This window comes from Sinocyclocheilus anshuiensis, unplaced genomic scaffold, assembly GCF_001515605.1.
Source record: "Sinocyclocheilus anshuiensis isolate Anshui unplaced genomic scaffold, SAMN03320099.WGS_v1.1 scaffold2129, whole genome shotgun sequence".
Taxonomy (NCBI): Eukaryota; Metazoa; Chordata; class Actinopteri; order Cypriniformes; family Cyprinidae; genus Sinocyclocheilus; species Sinocyclocheilus anshuiensis.
This window is the reverse complement of record NW_015552540.1, coordinates 1036729-1052229: the sequence shown is the minus strand read 5'-3', so window position 1 is coordinate 1052229 and position 15501 is coordinate 1036729. Positions and strand designations below refer to the sequence as shown.

The 15501-nt window shown below is 36.6% G+C and overlaps 2 protein-coding genes across 6 annotated transcripts in view; one reads left to right on the top strand and one right to left on the bottom strand.

The window, feature by feature from the left end:
• Window positions 1–11925, bottom strand: part of ano5b (anoctamin 5b) — a 25204-nt gene extending 13279 nt beyond the window's left edge. The window contains exons 1-5 of one of the 2 annotated variants that reach the window (XM_016454404.1): window positions 11579–11925; window positions 9632–9758; window positions 5150–5194; window positions 3667–3728; window positions 214–318 (exon numbers count right to left, since the gene is read on the bottom strand). In XM_016454404.1, the coding sequence (XP_016309890.1) occupies window positions 214–318; window positions 3667–3728; window positions 5150–5194; window positions 9632–9707 (288 nt within the window). In that variant the 5' untranslated portion in view covers window positions 9708–9758; window positions 11579–11925. The remainder of the gene's footprint in view (window positions 1–213; window positions 319–3666; window positions 3729–5149; window positions 5195–9631; window positions 9759–11578) is intronic. The other variant, XM_016454405.1, reaches the window with a different exon arrangement.
• Window positions 11926–12793: 868 nt separating this feature from the next.
• LOC107663940 (protein TSSC4-like) lies at window positions 12794–15085 on the top strand. 4 transcript variants are annotated; one of them, XM_016454349.1, is made up of 4 exons: window positions 12815–12861; window positions 13203–13323; window positions 13538–13556; window positions 13782–15085. In XM_016454349.1, exon 4 carries the CDS (start codon window positions 13860–13862, stop codon window positions 14781–14783), a length of 924 nt encoding a protein of 307 aa, XP_016309835.1. In that variant the 5' UTR covers window positions 12815–12861; window positions 13203–13323; window positions 13538–13556; window positions 13782–13859; the 3' UTR covers window positions 14784–15085. The 4 variants fall into 4 exon arrangements, with proteins under 4 accessions (XP_016309834.1, XP_016309835.1, XP_016309837.1 ...); XM_016454351.1 differs by lacking the exon at window positions 12815–12861 and adding an exon at window positions 12890–13098; XM_016454348.1 differs by lacking the exon at window positions 13203–13323 and having other exon boundaries at window positions 12794–12861.
• The last annotated feature ends 416 nt before the right edge of the window (window positions 15086–15501 follow it).

Here is a 15501-nt window from a genome sequence, read left to right as displayed (position 1 = left end):
CTTGTTTTTGACATATCCGACCGAACTACAAACTTTCCAGTGATGTCTGTGAGAAAGGTATATTAACTCGACAAGCTCGTGCATCTGCGCCGGCGCGCGCTCAATCCACTCAGCGTGCTTTGTTTATCAGCTCACACACACCAGCTATACAGGCGTTAATACTGAATGTTTAACACCAGTATCGGTGCATCCCTAGTACACACACATATATTATGTCTTGTCTCCATCCTTGTCGTCAACGTAGGACAGGACAAAATCGATGCGCCGTACACCATCCCTGAAGTACACGGAGTCCCTGTTCTGTCCAAGCTTGTCTATCTAGAAAAGAAAACAGAGATTCAAATCAAAAACAGTCCTACTCTCATACACAACCACATGACCATGGAGATTCAGAGATTGACTTATCATAATGAACAAATAAGAGACATGACGCATGTGATTTCTATCAACTGTGAGGGTCTCTTATCTTTTCCAGGTGACGAAACCCCAAACAATGGTGTGAAACAGTAAGTGGAAGTGATGCTCATGAAGCGTACTGCATAAATCACTGTAGTGCTCAGGGTAGTGAACGCAGGACAAGAAATGTACTGCTGAGTAAAACATCATCCCACTAGCACTGCAGAAATAGCATCATGACAGCGTGAGAGGCTCCAGGAAGAGCTGCAGCGAGATGTGCAGAGAAAACCACAGGTACGGTATGAAGAGAACAGTTACTTCTGCAGACAGTGTGAAATCAACACACACACAAACACACATTTACTTAGCTTCAGTATCTAAATGAGGACATTCCATAGAGCTCTGCTGTTTTTATGTACAGCTAGTTTACAATACTATAGCCTAACCCTAACAGAAAAATGTTTGCCTTTGTACACATTTTTTTTTTTTAAGTTATTTTTTAGACAATGTTACAAATGAGGAGGTCCCCAAAATATGGTTAAGTAGGTATACACATACAAACAGACAGGCAAAAAATGAATAGTGATGTACAAATATGAATTAATAAAAACACATTCAATTACAAGTGTAATTATGGCACCTTTCTGAAAATGTTTTGAACTAAGAATTCTTACGATCATATATTTATATTTGATTATATTTATACAATTTGATTTGATATATTATTATAAAAAACACTCCAGCTTTCCCAGACACACACAAAAAAAAAACGATCCAATCGATACCAAAACCGCTGTCATTAATAAGATTATGCAAATTGACATGACATGAAACCTCAGGTGATTAATACTAGTGCGACATCAAATGTCATACTTGTGCAAACATGCCTTTGAAGTATGTTAGCAAGACGTGTTGTTTTTCACTCTTGCGAGACATACACATACCTTACGTCATGCATAAAAATCCCACAAGCACAGAGGAGGAGAAAATACCAACTGTACCTTCAAATATGCTGCTCCAGACAGTAAAACAAGCCAAAACAGATAAGTCACAAAAACGCTTGCCTGCTTGGCACGTCTTTCTAAATAAGGCCATTCAGAGACTGAAACAGGGAAAGCCATTAAACTAATAAAGTGGAGGCACTGTGCCATTTGTGGAGGCATTTTATTGCGTTCTACTAATTAAATTTGAGAGGTGGGACCTTTGTATGCTGCTCTGTTAGGAAAAGACATGGAGGATTATTGATCACTATTGATGTCAAAATGACAATCACAGACTTCCAAACAATCTATAAAGCAACAACAAATCACCAAAACCATTTCGACTACAAGGATTCCTAAGAATATCTAGCTATACAGTTTCACATTATCTAATATCTGCACTCATTCAGATTAATCTCTATTAAGCTACATATCTCAAACACTACACATTAGGGTCGTCATATAAAGGCAAAGTAGATGAGAAAGCACTGGTTTTGTTGGTCCCATCAGAGCTGTTGAAGTGTAAAAACAGAGTGACAAAGCATTGTGTGTCGGTGTAGTCCAGTCTCAATGTGTTCATTATCAAGAAAATAATAAAAAATAAAATAAAATTCTAATATTGACTAAATACACCATGTTAATTTAAGTTATAACAAAAATAACTTTTCATTATTGATGTAGCAGTTAGTACTGAACAAATGGAATGTTCAGCCCTAAAAGTTTAATATAATTTAAGGTACAATTTAGTCACTTAAAGCAAACTCTAACAAAGTCAGCAACAATCTCTCCCAGGACCTGACCATGAATGGCGTATCCATACCTCAGTTTGAGCAGTCATAACTTTCAACTCCAGTGGTGAGAGCATTTACAAAATGTCCATATTGTAAGCAGTGTTAGCAAATGCTAACTGTGAGCTGCACACTCTCACACAAAGACCTCTGATAAGAGCGGGTCACTCCCCCTTACTGCAGACAACTCGGGGACACATGCCTTTGCCTGGAGACTCTCCTGTGGTTATCTGGTTTATACTGTTCTGGGACTGAGATCACAGTGCTGCTCATTGTAATACTTCATCATTTAATACAAATTCAACTCTGGATGCCCCCTCATTAAACTGATATCACAAGGGTGACTAATTCCACAACCTTGCATTTAGACTTTTTATTTATTTTTTATCTGCATCCAAGTTTAGTGAGATTATGAAACAAAAATGTACCATTGCATCTAGCTTGCCAAAACACTCCTTTATTGCTGACTGCACTAAGATGAAGAAAGTATCATTAGCAAAGTGCACCAGCAAGAGAAACAGAGCAAAGGCATATTGAAATCTATTGATGCTTGCTTATATGGTTTCATGTAAAAATGCCAAAATCAATGCTTAAAGGAACACTCCACTATTTTTGAAAATAGGCTCATTTTCCAACTCCCCTAGCGGTAAAACTCAACTGTTTAACTCTAGGGGAGTTGGAAAATGAGCCTATTTTCAAAAATAGTGGAGTGTTCCTTTAAGACTGAGGAAAGTGAGTACTTTTAATGCAGCAGAACAATACACTAAAAAGGTCCAATGTCCATCTCAGGAACAACAAACTTCTTCACCTTTATAATAAACATTAACATTTTCTTAACATATGCAAGTTTGAATATATTCAGACAGAGTTCCTTTAGTAATGGAAAACACAGGTCAAGAAAAGTCATGAAACCTAATGTCAACTTAATCATATAAACTTCATGGTTACTTCTAGATATATTTAATAGATATATAGATTTAATTATGTTATGTTTTAAAATATCCCTTATAGTAAAACCCATTTTGCAAGCCATAATAAAGTTTGATTTGTGGGTGAAATTATTTTGAGTTGGTTCTTTTCAACGAATTATTCAATATCATTCACAAAATGGTTTTTAAACGTTTTTCTTCAGTAAACACAAATGTCCTTTTTGTTCACAAATTCATTCATCAAAAAGAGTGGGAACTTTTTATGTTGCTTTTGGTGAGCATTATAAAAGTGTATTAGTGGGAGACAGACCAATCCATCTGACCTGTCTTCAAGAGCTACACTTAGACATTTACAACTTCAAATTGGCCCAACAAAAGCTTTACAAGAGAGATGTGAACATTCGCCAGTATTTTAGATCAGTAGGGAGACCTCGTGGTCTGAGTATATTCACACATTTAAACTACCCCAACCTCAGAATGTGACCTATTTACCACATTACAAAATACCACTCAAAGCAGTAATCTGTTGCTTTTTCAGATTTCTGAATGAGATGAAAATATCTGACATCTTACCTCCCGGTGACCAGGCAGCTGTGTTCCTCGGTCAGAGATGGAGTTAATGGTGCCATTATTACCTGCAAAAGACACAGAGGAAATGACATCAGCATCAAAACCACAAATGCGATATAGTCTACAGGAAACATGCCTACCTAGAAGAATACTTCAACACACTCTATAGCTTGTCACTAGAGCAGTACCGTTAAAGGGACAATTTTGTACCTTATTTAACCCTAAAAGGTTCGAAGTAGTACCTTAAAGGTAAACAATTCTACTCTTTAGTATTAATATGCAGGTTTCTACTCTAGTCTTGCCTTTAAGAGTACTGCCCCAGTGACAAGCTGTTGTACCCTTAAAAGGTACGATTATTTCACATTTGCACAGGCAGTGTATGAAAACAGGAAATATTTGGTTACGTAAAAATAGGGCTTTTTCAGTACAGTAGTTCCTGCCCACATATACTGCAGCTCATAGACCAAAAGGAGAGCAGTATTAATGTGAAGTACAGACTAGGGGTATTCAAATGACAGCTAAATTGATTCATTCCACTGTGCTTCAGGAGGCATATTACATTTTCAGAATCTTTTATTTATTTTTCTTTGCTGTACAGCAGCTCCAACTTAAATAAACTCAGTGTTTTAGAGTGTTCGATTTTATAGCTGCTGAAGTGAAATGTCACACAACACATCATTTGATCAGCAGTACATGTCATTTCTGTCTTTGCTGCACTTTTGCTCTCTCCCCCACACACTTTGGTAGACATTCCATTGGTTAAACAGGCAACAATTTTAATGCTGAGCAGCCAACTTTGTGGGATAAAAGCACTTCCTGTGGGGAACAATCAGGCAGAGTGTTCTCTTTTTATACCAGGATAGACACAACACATATTGCCTGGCTAGTGCATGATCTCACAATTAGTGAACAGTCTAATGCTGCCAATCAAATCAGAGATAGTTAACACTGAAAATTAGTGCAAGTAAATATATGTTCCATCATTAACAGATTAGATTACGGTCTCAGACAGGTTGTTCTGTTAATTTGATTGTGGTTTATTTAATTTTGATTTGTCAATTATGCTGCGTCATTCTTCAATTATTTTGGAACAACACTGATATCAATTTAAAAAACAAAAGCACAAAGCAACACAGCATTTCTGATAAAAGTAGTTTTAAACATACACTCATATCCAGCCTTACAGCACAGGCATGAATCTTGACACGTTGACAAACCGAAGGTTACAGCTATGAGGCAATGGAATTAAATAATGGACAAGGGCATCAACATTTCCTTAAACATCGCTAGCATTTGGAGCAAGGTTCACATTTCCAAATATGTGGCGCCACAGACAAGCACACTTGTCACAATGTGATCTCTGAGATGCTGATGAAGCATAATAAAATGCTGAATAATAATGAATATGAAGCAGAAACACAGGAGAAGATGAAAACAGAAAAGTGGGGGACGTACAGACAAGCAGCACACATAGCTCTGTCCGTACCTGCTTGAAAGGTCCTCCGGTAGCCTGTCAGAACGGCACAGCCATCTTAACCCATAAGATAGATAAACAGGTGTGTAAAGATGGAAGTAATATTTTAAAACCACACAAGCAACTTATTCTACATGTATTTCTCTAGGGGGAAAATAACACGTGCCATGAGTAACACTTTAAACTAGTGCTGGGAGATACACTGGTTCATACAGTATACAGTTCATACAGTTACACAACCGGTATGACTTTTTTTTTTTAAAGGACAAGTGCCTAAGCAAGGTAGACAGGGCTCTGACTGCCTTCAGAAAAGTTTAGATGTTTTTTTTCTTTTCGTCTCAACTCTGTATAAAGCATATTAAAAGAGTTACATAAGAGCAGCATTGCTTTGTTTACAGCGGTAACCAAGGAAACAGTAGCTATGTTTCCATCCACCTATTTTTATGCACAGTTTGGGATATAGCAAAAAAACAAAAACAAAAACACTGGATAGAAATGCTAAGATGCGCATAAATTCTAAAAATGCACATAAAAAAAACTTACGCACTCAACGGAGTCGGATAAATTTCTTATCCAGTAAGAAAACATGCACCTAAACTATGCCGGAAACACTTTTACCAAATAAATTCCTTAATGTGCAGTTTGGACCCATAATTGTCACCCATACAATGTATTGTTGGCTATTGCTACAAATATACCTGTGCGACTTAAGACTGGTTTTGTGGTCCAGGGTCACATTTAGCGAAACTTAATCAGGAAGTGACAATTTTGTTCTCTTCAACTCACTGAATGGAAACAGTGCTTTATTTGCAAATGTTTTATGCAATATTCCAATTTTGCGCATAGGTTTAATTCGTAACTTTGGATGGAAACATAGCTACTCTATGACTGCTGTTACATAAGCGCCACCTGCTGTCAGAGAGTGAATTTGCATTCCTGTTTGCTGTTTTTGTTTTGTGCAGATATGTTTTATGTACTACAGTTTCACAAAGCTAAAGTCAGAACATTCTGTTTTTGCCTTAAATTGTGAAATTCTACAATCTAATTTACTTATCTTTTTTTGGATAGTGAATAAAATGTAGTGGTCCTGCAACTAATTCATGCATTCTGATTCATATAAAGGCCCATTCAGTGTAAAACCGTGAAACCACCAAAATCCTTAAAAAAAAGGCTAAAAATGTTTGGTCATTTCCAAAATCACAAAAATGTGCACTGGTAAATAGGTATAGGTCTGGTCTCTATCGTTTCCATTCTATGAGAAGACCAACATTTGCTCTGAGCAGAGCCAACAGGTGCTGTGGTCTCGCAGGCTTCCTCTGATCGTGCTATTATGGGTGATGATTAGGCCTACTGGGAAAGAAGGCTTTGATAATGGCACCTTTGTGTAATACTTTGAAGCAGAGAGGGAAAAAGCAGCAGTAGTGTTGATAAAACCTGTCTGAATACAAACCTGTGGCCCCCACAGTAATTTCCAAGTAAACACATCAACAGTTTCACTGAATCCATTTTTTTTTGGTTCAGCAGATCGACCGAGATGGGCTGAGCTTGTTCAGCAGATGGGCTGAAAATATATTCACAATTCCTCACGTATCACACGACTCGCTATAGTAGGAATATAAAGTGAACTGAATTTTTATCAGCTGAATGAACTGAGCTTACATCATTGCACTCTTAATGCATGACAAAACACATAACTCTCAACAGGAAAAGTGTGTTAGGAAATGCCATGGAATCAGGTCGGAGAACACACACAGAATAGCTATTCCACATTAACAGCAACTAAACCCCAATTCCAAACCACATCTTGTGTCCAGCACAAAGTCTTTTGAAAAAGCTGCACAATAACATGTATCTGAGGACTTTGTCATCTCCACCAAAGTCTTACGTAGCAAAGTAAATAATAACTACACTGTGAGGTCAGGAGCGGGACAGTAAATACATTTACTGATAGATATATTCATAACCTAAAACAGAAACAAACACCTCTTAGTCACGTACACACAAAAGCATAAATATTCATACAGACTGAAAACTACTGAAGGAAAACCCTGTATCTTTAATTGTTTTATATTAAATATGTAGAATGTTTAATTTTCTTATCTATCTGTTGATGCTCAAGAGTCATGATTATTTAAAAAAAAAAAAAAAAAAAAGTTTCCTTAAAACAGAATGATCCCTGTAAGAGTTTATTAATGACTTTTACTGGGTCAACTACTTGTTCATACAGTATGGCTATCAAAGAGAAAACTAAATTAAAGAGCCTGTTACCATAGCAACAACTCTCACTCTCTTTCTCACTTTCTCCCAGTTACTGACAAGCGTAGCCATATAATAATTTAAAAAGACTATTTAAAATTAAACACAAATACACTGATGCATAGTCATGATATGCATGCTGCAATAACAATGATTACGATAAGAAGTAATATATTACCATGCTTCAATTACTTCCGCAACAGGAAACTTTACAGCTAAAATTAAATAATGTGCAATATGGACATTTTTAAGCATCTATAATGAGCTGGCCATTAGCTTAGCTGTGGGTTTTAGGTTGATTCTCTAAGATAAGTTAAAACTGTTTTAGAGCTGCTTAAATGTATTTTAGGCCAAGCTCTGCTGCTCTTGTTCATTTTACTGTGAATTAAGCACCTATAAAATCAAACTTATATTAAACTCACAAATCTTGTAGTGCACATTTAGCTGTGATTGTATGCTTGTAGCTTGTAGCAGTGATATAAAACTTTTCATATGAAAATAACTAACTTGGAGTTTCAAGGCATTTCAGTGTGAAATATTTTCGTATATTAATAAAATACAGTGCAAGTAAAATGTATCATACAAAACTGTCACTGTAAATCCCTCTGTTTTTTCAATCACACATCACAGACATAATGTGAGCCATGGCAGGGCAGTGCCACAGTCCCAGTCGGGAAGAATAATCAAATTACTATCCAGTGAATCACCTATGATCAGTACACAGATTAAACAGTAGCAGTGACAGGCAAAGCAGGAGGGATTAGCCTGGGGTTCCCCTGAAATATCATTTAGATGATTTCCAACGAAAAAGGCCACTTTCCATACATTCTAGTTTTTCTCTTTCCTTTCAACCACTCCCTCCTACAGAAAACACATTCATGACAAAGGCAAACCACAGCATCAGTTAGAAGAACTGCAGAGAAAAATAATAATAATAATAATAATAATAAGTCACTTGGGCATACAAACCCACACACCTATGTGAACACAAGTCGTGGACATAAACATACACCTACATGCCTCACACTTAATAAAAGTCTTCATCAAATCTTAATGCTTTAACAACCATTACTCAACCTGTGCAACAAAAAGCCTCAGGGTGACAGGAGCCAAGCACCAGACCCAGGACTGATTCATTTCAGCTCTGCTCAGCTCAATAATTCATTTTACATTATTAAAAAACAAGATGAGTAATATCGAGTGGGATCAAACTAAATTGTTGCATGACACATCTGTCACATCCCTGAGCTAAACCGTCAGCGCAGGATATTCGGTTCAGATAATACTCTATTTAGTTGTCATGGGGGAAAACCAGGAACGTCTTCCCAGGCCCCGTGTCAAGGGGGCCCCCTTAAGGTCCTCTATTGCAAACTAGTCTACCATTATCTGGAATGTTATCATTCCAGATAAAATAAGGATTTTGCTATTTGTTTGATGCAATACTGCAAAATCGAGTACAATACATTACACTATTCAATACTGCACTGATTCAAAGACTACTCGCTTCTTTTTTTATATCACATTTTTAAAGGAGGAGCCTTATGTTTTCTAGTCTAAAAATGTCCTGTGTGCAGTGGAACTGAATTAACTCTGAATGAGTCACAACGACACCAGACATTTTAACTGATTCAACACAAGGACTGTTTGATTCTCAAGTTAAACTGGGACTGAGGCCAAGCCATGTGGCAAGACAGAGTAACGCGAAAACTAATTAAAGGGGTTATCCAAACTGCTCCTAGAACTACTATTCATACAAAGATACTACAATAAAATATCACGTTTCTCTGTACTTTTTCTAAATCCGTAGGTCATGCAGGTAAATGAACCCCAGGACTCTTTTACTTGATTTAAACCCTGTTAAAACACGCTTTGGTAATGCAGGATACTACTACACGGTGCCAGGTAACAACAGTCTCTGGGTGTAGACCGCAACTTTTCCATGCCTTGCCATTTCAGGAACTTAGGCTATTTTAATTTTAGCTTAAAACCGCTGATCTGGATATATGTACTTTGTTTATACTTCTTTATTTTGTTATGGCGAACTGACCCAGCGAACATGTAGCAGTTCATCTTTTATCACTGGTCTTTGATTCTGCCAGCTGATTGAACGCAGAGGTTATTTATTTCTCTTGTCCTTTACCGCTGACAACAACTCCCAGGAGACTGACCTTCTCATTATTATGATACTGAATAATACGGCATATTATTGTTACACAGCTGTTGTAGCAGTTTCCTTACCTTCAATCTGAGAATCCAGCGTGTTGGACATTTCTATCAAAGTGGCTTCTTTCGTCTTCCCCGTTAATCTCTTCATGATAAATTCGTGCGTTTCTTTTCTAAAAGAAATTAAATAAAGAATCTGTATGTCTTATTTAAAAAAAAAAAAAAAAAAAAGTTTCCTTAAAACAGAATGATCCCTGTAAGAGTTTATTAATGACTTTTACTGGGTCAACTACTTGTTCATACAGTATGGCTATCAAAGAGAAAACTAAATTAAAGAGCCTGTTACCATAGCAACAACTCTCACTCTCTTTCTCACTTTCTCCCAGTTACTGACAAGCGTAGCCTCACTTGTTGGCTGTTGTCTGCAAGTGGTGCGACAATTAAACCGTTTTGATACATTCTTTTGAGAGAAAAAAATCTAGTAATTTTATTTTATTTCAATTAAACTCTGGAAACATTTTAGTAGAGTAACTCTGTAACTAAATTAATCTCCATTACCACAAGAGAGGTCAAGGGAAGAAAACCACTCATGCAAACACATAAAAACAAACACACCAGGCATGGTGTGACAGGGAGGACTCTGAAATCTATTCAGGGTCCACATGGGTGTCAGTGTTGCACTCTCTTAAGAGGATACCATGAGGTCTGCCCTGATAAGAGACTGTCTTCTGTGCGGAAGCCCAGGGTGCACTGATAAACACAGAAGAGACAGCGGAACGATTCACACTGTCAGACAGTGTATTATGCAGCCCATTTGAAAAGCAAAAGTCAATAAATGTTTTTCCGCAGGACAGAAATAACAAAACTTTGCACTGACTAAATTACTTTCTAATGATTAGAGCTCAGAACGATAAACTTCAAAATCAGCTTCAATAATGGCATTTTTACGATCTAGTTGGATTATAAACAATTGTAATGTGTGCCTTGCCAGGGGACACTGGTTTCTCTCAGTTTTTTTCCTCTCACTTTTGTCTGTGTCCTTTGGTTAGCTCACTGGTGGCACTAAGGGATGATTTCCATAAAGCTGTTTTGAAACATTATGCACTGTGAAAAATGCTATACAAGTTCAAATTGAAGTGGGTCAGCCCATCTCATCTCAAAAATCATAAAGTTGGTTGCTTGACCATTTTTAATTTTTCTATTTTTTTAATAATTAAATCTAAATCGTTTTGTGAACATTCAGTTGGACTTAGATGAGTCCATCTCAAGTTGTCCAATTAAGGTTGCTTGACCATTTTTTCCTAATTTAGTTTGAGTAATTACCTCTATGTAATTGTATTGTAAAACCACCATTTTCTTTCTTTTACTTTGTTTAACCGCAGTAGCTGTCTTTGCGTTATGGTCCACAACAAATTTTGGTTAAAAAGACGCTATCAGCAACCTCCATATCTCAGCTTTGAGCTTCTTTACTTATCGCTAGATCATATTACAAGGTACATGTGGATATATAAACATTTAGACTTAAAATTTAAGTTCAAATGTAGATAAAGATAGCTTAGGGTTCCAAATTTAGAGTCAATTTACAATGGGAAAGATTGAAGTCTCAACCCTAAGTCTTTACCTTGGTAAATATAGTGTACATATTGGACTTAAATTCTAAGTCTAAGAAACAATGCATACATGTACCATGAAATATGCTCTAGAGATTAGTTTTTTAGTTTCAGACCATCCCGAGCTGAGATATTGAGGTCTAAACATCCATTTGAAATTTTGCCTATATAATTTTGTCTAAAAAAAAAATGTCCCCTGAAACAAAAAAGGCTGCTGTGGTTAAACAAAGTTTAAAAAAAAACAAAAACATGGTCGTTTTGCAATACTAATACATAGAGTTAATCACTCAAACAACTTTAGGAAAACTAAAAATGGTCCAGCAACCTCTATTGGACCACACAGGACAGATTAACCTTCCAACTCAATGTTTACAAAAATCTAATTGGATTTAATTGTTTTAGGAATCTGTATGTCAACCAGATTAATCTGTCTTTTTTCTCTTTTTTTTTTTTTTGTTTTGGCTGCCGAACGGGATTTCCGCCTTCAAGCTTTAGGATTTGGTAGGGAGAATGTAGCGGCTAAACTGTGAATCCCTCGCTCGCTTTCTTCTCCAGACTCCTAGAGGAGCAGCAGCAGCATCAGCGCCGGCGAACTGATGTGATGATGATGATGATGATGATGTCTTAAAGGGGAGTGGCTTTCCGTCGGCATACTGGCATAAAATTCGTGAAAATTATTACCGGGCTCTGGGGTCACGTTCTTTATTTCCTGTGTCTATATTAAGTCACATTACTACACGGTATATATTTTTGATTAAATTCCAAATTAATCTGTAAAAGTATACACCTCTATTTGTCATGTTTGTCCTGTAAAGGAGATTTGGGATTATGATTCTTACTATAAGCAGTCCTACATATCCATTACCTCAATACATTTTTAATGAAAGCACATTGGGTCAGGTCGCACGTGCTTCTATTTTAGAGCATTTGCTCCCTCTGCTGGTCATTGAGCAGATAGCAAAATGTTGGGGGTGTGTCCCAATCTCCTATAGTACCCTGTAAAGTGGACTTAAAAGGGTATTCTGCCGTACTACATTCTAAAAATGTTCTAAAAGAAGTCGTTTTTGGCATCTATGGTTCCATGAAGAATATTTAACATACATGGAACTTTTCCAACCCACAAAAGATTCTTCAAAGTGGTAAAAAGATCTCTAGATTAAAAAAAAAAAAAAAAGTTCTTCATACTAAGAAACAAATGGTTATTTTAAGAACTACACTTAATATATGAAATGAATATGAAATCTTCAATAGTTTACATACCAGTCATTACGCACCACCTATATTTATAAATTTAGGTTAATTTAATAAATATGGTGAAAATGATTTTGTTTATTACGACACCTTAATTAAATTAAGCACATTTATTTTCACATTAAACATCACAACATTGATTGATTACATTAAATTTCGGCGTTTAAATAATTGAAATATTTATAAAATATTATATGAATATTTAATATTATATATTTAATAATATCTTATATAAACTCATTTGTATTATATAGATTTATATATTTGAACGTAACTGACTTGACTTTTATATTATATTATATTATATTATATTATATTATATTATATTATATTATATTATATTTGAGAAGAAGTGAACGACGCAGCTGTTTTCTTTCTTGAAGGTAAACTACATTACCCACAAAGCAACTCTTCGTGTAGCATGCGCATTCACTACAGCTAAAGGTATGCTATTGCTTATGTGAACCGCCAGATACGAGTCAAATAACTGAGTAATCTTCAAAATATGGATGCTATATTTAAATACTTTTGTTATCGAAAACTCTGTAGGGTCTAAGGGCGTTTTGAGTTTCTTTAGATCACGATAATTATCACATCTAGGCGGATTAGCTGACTGCGTGCCGTTAGCTGTTTTAACATGCGTGATCAGATTATGTTTCTGTTCACTGACATTTTATTCAAGTAATTATTAATTTTGTTAAAATGCCTGTATTTTGCTAATTTCTTTAATTGAATAAGCACGCAGACATACAAAGATATGCTGATTTTGTTTCATACACGCTTAGGAAGAAGAGGACAGCCTCAAGACTACCGCTATGGCCATAATTTTGATCAGTAACGTTACTCTGGACTCAGTGATTTTAGCTAAAATGACCAGCTCGCAGTACCTGTGAGTCTACAAGCCCAGTAAGATACCTGCATGCACCCATGCGTCGTTCCAGCTGTATAACAAATCCTCCGCTTTCTTCAGAGTATTGCCATTATGAAGCATACAAACGTCTTCATATTAAAGAACCACAGCGTCACAAGATCTGTAAAAAAATATGGATTTTAATCATGATTAATGTATTGGAATACCTGTGCTAAATACATGTAATGTTTTTCATTCTGGTTCCTACAGGTGTCTCAAGATCCTTTAGGTGAGCGAGTAGTTCTTCATCTGTTCTTTTCTCTCCATTTGTCCATTTATCTTTCATGAGTTGGTAAAAAATGAAGTTCAAGAACACCATTCTATTTAGTTTATTAGCACTAGTGTTATGTGCAATCAATACTTTACATTTACTTTGTTACTCTTGGAGAAACTGTCAGGAGATTCTGGGTTAGTGCATCTCTAAGCAAGTATTTCTTCATTCTTTTATCTTCAGATCTTTCAGAAGATCTCTCAGCATAAATATCCAGCTTCTAATTGTATCACTTGACCTAACCTCAAGAGTAGCAGCACAATGAGTGACTCAAACCGCAAAGAAAAGGATGCCCTCAACAGTCTGTCTAATAGAGATACAATTGAACTCCCAGATGATCTTTCTCTGAGCGACTCTGACCCTGAGGAGCCCACTGAGCATTTCAGCAGAAAGGTTGAGGACTTGTCATCGTCCTCAGAGGATGAAGACGAGACTCCGCAGCATGTCCAGTCTGTTCCTAAAGAAAATCCCACCTTCAGACTGACAGGTGGGAGCTCTGGTTTCTGTGATCGGAGCAGGGGCATCTTTGCACAGTTGGATAGTGCTGCACAGCTCACGTCTAAAGATCTAGGTGAAGACAACATCCTTGATGGCATGTTCGCCCGTCCTGCTCCACCATCACCTCCACAGGAAGCTCAAAGGAAGTGTGGTGGCCAAGAGACAACCAAAAAACAACCTCCAGGCAAAAAACTCCCTGACTACCTTGCAAACCCTGAGCGCTGGACCCACTACAGTCTTGAAGATACCGCTGACACCAGTGATAGAAAGAATAGTCAGATCGCTCATCAGTTTATACGAGGTCTTCAAGACAGCAGGAGGTCTCAGAAAGATGTGCTTGAGACTTTCACTCCAGCTTTCAACCAGGATCATGGTAGCCCCAGTGAGAATAAGATTGTGTTCACTAAACCCAAGATTAAAGATCAGAGTGGGAGCAAACTTGATCATGCTAAGAAGGAAGAAGTTGAACTTCAACACTTGGATGACAGACAAGAGGCTGATGAAGGAGAGGATGGTCCTCTTCATCGCCGCTTCAGCTCATGGGAGAATAAAGAGAAAAAAAGAAAGTGGAGGACTGAAATAGAGGAGGAAGACAAAAAGGTGTCCAGTGTTGTCTTCAACAGTAGCAAGAAAGTAAATCGCAAACACTTCCGTAAAACACTTGAAGATGATGGTGTCACAAAGTGAGCACTTTGTACATAAATACTTAAAACTACTGTTTTAATGTTTATGTTTTTCAAACATACTATTTTGTATAAAGTTGTTTGACTTTCCATGTATCTAAGTTTTTGTTGTATAATCCATGAAAAGCTCTTGCTGTCATACTGTACAGGCTCAAAAGACAGTGAAACAAAATAACCCACATATCTATAGATTGAAAACCTGTCTGCAGCCTATCAGTGTTTTAGTGTGTGTACAATTATTCTGAGGTGTCGGATTTTTATGACCACTTTTCATGAATAAATTTGACTCAGTTATGTACTTTGAGATCACGTTTAATAAGTGTGCTTTGTCTTAATGTTGGTGAAAATGTAAAGCTCAATGTTTTGCATGGCCACATGTTGATTGATCATGAACAATGCAAATTAGAAGAGGAATTCTGCTTCTGGTACAGTAAGTAACAAGGCTATAACAACCATGGGCATTGAGTTTGACTGACAACTTCCTACTTTTTTTTAAATTAAATTAAATGGCCAGTGCTTATTACATGGAGAGGGGAAAAGTATTATTTTCAGGGTTCCTACTATCCTGCTAAACCAAATTATAGAAGCATAATTTTCAGACCTGGAAAAGTCATGGAAATTACGAGAGTACTATTACTAAGATACATTACTAAGATCTAAGATACAATAAAATATTGATTTTATATGTATATTATATATATATGGCCATGGTCGACCAAAGA